Below are 7,024 nucleotides of genomic sequence, written 5' to 3' on the forward strand. Positions count from 1 at the left end.
CTGCAAATCATTCGCCATCGTCCTATCAGACATTTCTCCTTAAGGCCCGGGTATACTTCACTTTCCGCGTATAGTACGCAAAGTATACTCAATTGCGGATGAGTGTGGACGGACGAGCTCGACACAGGTGCAGTACCACCTACTTGATGTGCGCGCTGTCTCAACTTTCATCATATTTTCTAATCTTCTGCCTGTTACCTATATATGTCACAAGTTAACACACACACACATTTGCATAATCCCCACCTGCCCACGAAATACGAACACTGACCTGCCCACAAACATTTCTGCTAGTTAGTGTGTTTACATCATGTCAAGAAGACGCTGTGTTTTCAGCCTCACTGGGCATTCTAACACAGTTCCCACACGTGCAACTCAAATAAGTAAATAATAATAATAATAATAATGAATGCAATAAAACTGCTGTCACATCAAGTAAAGTACCACATACAAAGTTTAAACTTACCACTGAGAAACGTCCTAATCAAATCCTGCTTGCCATGGAGGAGAAACGTCCTGATCAAGTCGTGCTTGCGATGGAGTTTCAGTTTGAGCGACTGCATCGGTATCATCTTATATCAGTATCAAAATATCTATGCCATTTTTGTAAACTTATAGCATCTTTGTTTACAAGTAACCCTCCGGAGCAAAAAATTAATTATGGTAATGGTCGTTTTGTTTCCGACACGCATTGTATATGGAAAGACCAATCACAACAGACTTGGCCAGCTGACAAATCAGAGCAGAGTAGGCTTACGGAAGGGATGAGTCTGCTTCGAACGAATCGTTTCGAAATCATTGAAAAATGATTCTAATATTAAATGTATATTCTGAGAAAATTACAATGCATTCTGACCTCCAACACAATATTAGTACACTTTAAAATACCATATGACCTGCTCTTTAAAAAGCGAATTCTCTAAAAGACCATCTCCCTTTGCACTGAACTTTGAGCATCATAACTTTGCAGATGTTGTTTATGCTCAGACAGCAACATTACACACTAACTAAAGTTAAAAAAGTGAAATCATAATCAATTACCCCTTTAAGCATGGCTTGGTGTAGATCGGAATACTGTTGAAACTTGCAGGGGTTTTTGTGAGCAGGAGCCTACAGCTTTAGCTGTCCTAAAGAAAATATATGATGGAACCTTACTGGAAATTTACAAGAACTAAACAAGTGGTTTGTATCTGTAATGCCATGTGTTTATGCCATGTATTTGTTAATTTAGTTCAGCATTAAATATTTTATGAGGAGTCCATATCAGTAGCTTGTTACATCAAAATCTGGCTCCTTACCTTAAAAGAGACCAAGCTGTTTGTGAAACATTTTTTCATATTTGTTTGTATACCTTTAACAGCTTTATAGAGTTTATATATATATAGTATATATTATAGTGTTTATTCTTATAAAGCAGTAAAGGTAAGATCAAGTCAAAAAAAAATTCCAATGAAAGGCTGTGCCACAGGCCCTCCCGGTGACCCTCCCACGTGACCTTCTGCCCTGGCCCTGATGGCCACAGATTCCAATGTGTGTGCTAAGTTTCAAGAGTTTTTGAGCATGTTAAGGGCCCCAAAATGCCCCGGAGAGTCAGAAAATAAATATAATAAATAATAAACAGAGCAATTCCAAGAGGGTCTTCACACCATTGGTTCTCGGTCCCTAATAATTAAATATATCCATACGTCATTTAAACAAGCCTAGATAAAATCAAGAATGAAACATAAACTTTAAATCATTTTGATTTTATTTGTTCTAAGGCCATTTATGGGATCCCATAGCTGTGAACTGTGATGGGACAGTGGGAAAATTGGGCTGGATTTCATTCCTTTTGGACGGGGTATGAGTCAGCTTTTGGCTGTACATTTTTCTGGGACATGGCAACCCTGCCTGTTTTATTCACGTCACTCAAACATAGAACCAGGAAACAGGTAAAGAGAAACTAACTTTAGTTGAGCTGTTGTGTGTTTGTGTGTCTCTCTGTATTCTTGCAGTAAAATGGCAGAAGCCAGAATTTCAGTGGATCAAAATGAGTTCATGTGTCCAGTGTGTCTGGATCTCCTGAAGGATCCAGTAGAAAATACAAAGCCGTCAAGTCCTGTCTTGTGTGTCTGAACTCTTACTGTCAGAATCACCTCGAGCAACATGAGAGTTTCTTTAAAGGAAAGGGACACAATTTGACTGATGCCACTGGACGACTGCAGGAGATGATCTGCCAGAAACATGAGAAGCTTCTTGAGGTTTTCTGTCTTACTGACCACAAATATATATGCGTGCTGTGTGCAATAGATGAACATAAAAACCACCACACTGTATCAGCTGTCGCACATTTCATTCACGTAAGCCACACAAAGTGATTGAAGCCACTGGACGACTGCAGGAGATGATCTGCCAGAAACATGAGAAGCTCCTTGAGGTTTTCTGTCGCACTGATCAGAAATGTATATGTGTGCTGTGTACGATGGATGAACATAAAAACCACAACACTGTATCAGCTGCAGCACAGAGGACAGAGAAACAGGTATGAATTTAAAGCAGTAGTTTATCCAGAAATGATTTATTCTTCCTGTCATGCCAAAATTGTATGGCTTTCTTTTTCCTGAGGAAGATATTTTGAAGAATGTTCATCTGTTAATACACTGAATGGGGTTCAAAAGATTAATTCTACAAAAAGGATTTCAAGGTAGCCCAAAAGTGATCTATGCAAGTATTCTGAAGTAATTTCGTCATTATTATTTTTTTCATAAATCATTACTATTGGTCACCCTTTATGCCTGTTTGTGTTTTTTGCAAACATTTAACCAATGAAAGGTATTAAAAAGAGTCTGTGATTAAATCTCATAACTCCATTGGATACTCAAACTGTTGATAAACCCTCATAACTCCCTGTTTGTTTGAATAAGTACAGTGTTTTCTTTACTCAAGGCTAATGTTTTATGTATTTAAGGAGCGGATAAGAGTGTCTTAGTCTAGCATTTGCCATTGAGTCATATCCAAAACTGTCTGAAATACACTGTGTTTAGCGCGTCGTCTTTTATAACATGAGATTTTGGTCAAATGACAGAAGAAAACTGAGCTCCCACATAACTGCTCAGTTTTCATATGGTCCCTATCTATAGAGAGTAAAAGTAACACTGAAATAGTGTTGCAGATCATGAAATAAAGTAGATTCACTCTACAAGTGATGATTGACCATTAATGATGAGACCTGAAGGTAATAAGCAGAATCACTGAAGATAAGAGAAACAAGAAGAACAGAGAACCCACTGTGTACAGAACCTAGTACCTAGTACTTTTTTTAGTACCACCTCGGTTGAGGTTCCAGGCGAGCCGTACCAATACTAAAATGTGACATGTAAAAACTGCAGATCACTGATTGGTCAGAGAGAATCATCACTACAAGCATCATTGGATTTGCGACACGAGACACCAAACCCGCTAGATTTAAATAGGCAGCAGCAGCCACCGCAGTATAATTTTTTTGCTTTCAACTTTTTTGTACGACTTGCTTTGAACGACCATTGCACGCAATTTGAAAAAAAAGAAATGGCTGTATCGTAGTCAGTGGACGAGGTGGCGGCACAACTAAAACAATCAGTCTATAATCCTAATCACTTTGAAGCGGTATTAAACTGCAGTGGAAAAGCAAACCGAGCCGAGTTGTACCACGCAGTGGAAAAGTGCCATTAGATTATCCTCAGCATCTTCACTTATTATGGCCTACTCGCACTCAATCCTGCAAGAACATGCTGGTGCATCAGCTTCACCAGCTCTATTTTGCTTATGAACAGCATGACTATGCTGTTCCTCTAGCTATACCAGCACTATATAAGCACTATACAAACACTAACCAGCAAGGACCAGCATGGAATTCATGCTGGTTTATGCTTGATTTTTCAGCAGGGCTCACTACCAAATCAAATATTTTATTAGTTCATGTATACAGACCCCAAATTAAAAAAAGGTGACATTTAGTCATATGAGCCAGTGAGGCAGTACATGCATGAACCAGTGAGGTTGGATGTTATTGACATCAATATGTTTGTTACGTAAGAGACATAATACATAATTTGACATTATTCATCAATTTATTTGTTATACAGGCTGAAAAACAACATAAGGAAAACTGAATGGTAGAATTTATTTATTTGTTTGTTTGTTTGGTGAACTATTCCTTTAAAACTACACATTTAATAAATAATGTGGACATGCAGATTCTTCAAAAGCCCTGCAGCACTTCACCTTCTGCTTGAGGTTATCGAGCTAAAGTTTCACTCATTGACATGCAAATACTTTTCTTAATGGATCTGTTGTCTCCCATCAGTGGGATTTTCACAGACTTTCATACCCGTTTCCTTGCTTCAGTCACTGTCCATCTGCCATAGTTCAGTTATAATCTCTTTTCAGAAAACTAATCTGTGGATTGAACCTATAATCCCACCACGCTAGATACTTAACCACTTCAGCACACCATTTCACAGATATTGGATTCATATCAATTGTTCACATGATAAATAGTTTTATGTAGCATTGTTCATGTATTCTTATGTTTCCTGTTATTGGTTTGTTCTCCAGAAGCAGCTGAAGGAGATGCAGAAGCAGTTTCAGCAGAGAATCCAGCAGAGAAAGAAAGATCTTCGGCAGCTGAGAAAGGCTGTGCAGTCTCATAAGGTGAGTCTGGAGAAGAAGAGAAGTCTGTCTCCGTCTCAGAATTCTCTTCTTTCAGCCCCACTGAAGCCACTGTGATTTTTATGTGTGTCCAACAGCGCTCTGCACAGACAGCAGTGGAAGACAGTGAGAGGATCTTCACTGAGATCATCTGCTCCACTGAAAGACGCCGCACTGAGGTCACACAGATGATCAGAGATCAGGAAAAGACTGCAGTGAGTCGAGCTGAAGAACAACTGGAGCGACTGGAGCAGGAGATCAATGATCTGAGGAGGAGAGACGCTGAGCTGGAGCATCTTTCACACACACAGGATCACATCCTGTTCCTGCAGGTAACACAGATCTAGAAGAAAGGTTCATAGTGGACTTGAGCAAGATCCTGATGTGACAGAGACTCAGAGAGAAATATTTAATGAGAGCAGGATGAGCCGTTGACTGCAATCATGGGTGACATTAGGGGGGAGGGGGGCAGTTAAAACCCTTAGCAGTTAGCCCAGGCGCTAAAAACCCTCAAACGAAAGCAAAAGCAATTGAAGATCTGTCAAACTCTCCTGTGCGTATTCGCGTTTTTGCTCTGGACAGCGTCAAAGTTACTGTTTACAACAGGTTTTTGCAGCATTGAGCAATTTAGCTAATCACAGACATACCTGTTGATTTTTTGGAACCCAATGCCCATTCAGAAACGTTTTAGTTTGACAGAGTTTTTATTAAGTGCAGTTTTGCACGCTCGTGAATCACCTCATAAGTAACAAAGTGCAGACGCGATGTAAATGAAGAGATTCATTGTGCAGTTTAGAGAGCTTCATTGATTATATCGGAACTTTGTGAGATCGCGATCAACTAAGATGAGTGATGGCTTTTTAGTCATAATAAAGCGAGCGCGCTAGATAAATAGATGTGAGCACTGTCAGTGATTTAATTCTGGAACCGGGTCTGGCCAAGCCTTCACATGACAGCGTGCATTCACAGCAAGATCCAGTTCACGAACCAAAAGTGTGACGTTGAGTAAACTTTATTGAGATCGGGCCATGTCAACCAGTAACTTTATAATAAATAACGAATAGTAAAAAGTTCAGGAATGAACAGTATGTGATTTCTGACTGAATATAGTCCCACAACTGTTTTTTTTTTTTCACGTGTCTCGCCTTTGGTAACAATGATTCGAAATGGACACATTTCAAGAGACACAGAAAACTTCAATGAACATCCGAAAAGCAGTGTACACATTTCTGGTTAATACTGCACAAATCCTCCAGGCCCCCATAGACATGCATACAAGGTGTCGGGTGAGACAAAGAAACATTTTCACACTCAAAATTCACACCTCTGAATTGGTCAGTCCACCAAGAAGGGGTGTGACCGGTAGCAGAGTGGAAAGATCCTAACCTAAACCAATCATGGCTCAAACCCTTTGAGACAGACGCTCTCCATAACTCATCCCTTTTGAGTCTGATCTTCCAGCAGTTTATCTTTTGTTCTTTTCTCTCTTTCCTTACGTTGCTTAATTGTGTATATATGTGTTTTACTTAGTTTAGTTGTATGCTAGCCGTAGTTTCATTTATTAAACCCCTTGTACTCATGATTGATTGTCTCTGTGTTTTCTGCTCACAGTTCAGAGTTACTGAAACATTGATCTTGCTACATTCTAAGCTACTGCTAGTACTGTATGCAGTAGGAAAGCTATTCTTTCTTGGCCAGCAGCAGGATTGCAGATCAATTCCGCCAAAACCAAATACTTTCATGGTTTTAGGTGGAAAGGATGAATTTATGTGTTGTAAATCTGACAGCTCATTCAGCGCAAACTAACGTGGTGGCACCCATTGCCCATTGTAGATCAACTAACATGACCATTATAAAGGTGTTTAAATAACCACATGCATTTACTTGCACATATTTGAGAATAGGAATATTAGACATTTCATAATATAGTTAACACATTTGTGAATATTTTGAATTAAAAAAAAAAAGAAATAAAAACGATGCATCACTCATACAGAGCTATAGTGGCTGTGGTGTATCACGTGACAAGCATGACACGTGGCCAGGGAAATCAACAAATCTTTAGTAGTAGTGCAGGTTATTGATTGAAGTGTGAATGTGATGATTTATTATTTGTTTTCTGTAGAGTTTCCAGTCTCTCTCAGCGCCTCCTGAATCTACAGACGTAATTGACAATCCTTTCAATTCTGTCTTCTCTTTTGATGGCATGAGAGAATCTCTCTGTCAGCTGAAAGAAAAAATGGAGGATTTCTGCAAAGAGGAGTTTAAAAAGATCTCTGACAAAGGTAAAGTCCTGAAGATTCTCTGCTCTCAGAAACGTCTCGGTTACTTGTGTAACCCTCGTTCCCTGAAGGAG

The 7,024-nt window shown here is 39.3% G+C and overlaps 1 protein-coding gene across 1 annotated transcript; it reads left to right on the forward strand.

The window, feature by feature from the left end:
- Positions 1-2,067: 2,067 nt before the first annotated feature.
- LOC107671575 (tripartite motif-containing protein 29-like) lies at positions 2,068-7,001 on the forward strand (the record flags this gene model as incomplete). Its single annotated transcript, XM_016464490.1, has 5 exons — positions 2,068-2,240; positions 2,417-2,521; positions 4,576-4,671; positions 4,767-5,000; positions 6,794-7,001. Coding segments are annotated over 5 exons (816 nt in total), but the record flags the coding sequence as incomplete, so codon positions are not given.
- Between the last annotated feature and the right edge of the window lie 23 nt (positions 7,002-7,024).

The sequence above is a fragment of the Sinocyclocheilus anshuiensis genome, unplaced genomic scaffold (genome assembly GCF_001515605.1).
Source record: "Sinocyclocheilus anshuiensis isolate Anshui unplaced genomic scaffold, SAMN03320099.WGS_v1.1 scaffold17471, whole genome shotgun sequence".
Classification (NCBI taxonomy): Eukaryota; Metazoa; Chordata; class Actinopteri; order Cypriniformes; family Cyprinidae; genus Sinocyclocheilus; species Sinocyclocheilus anshuiensis.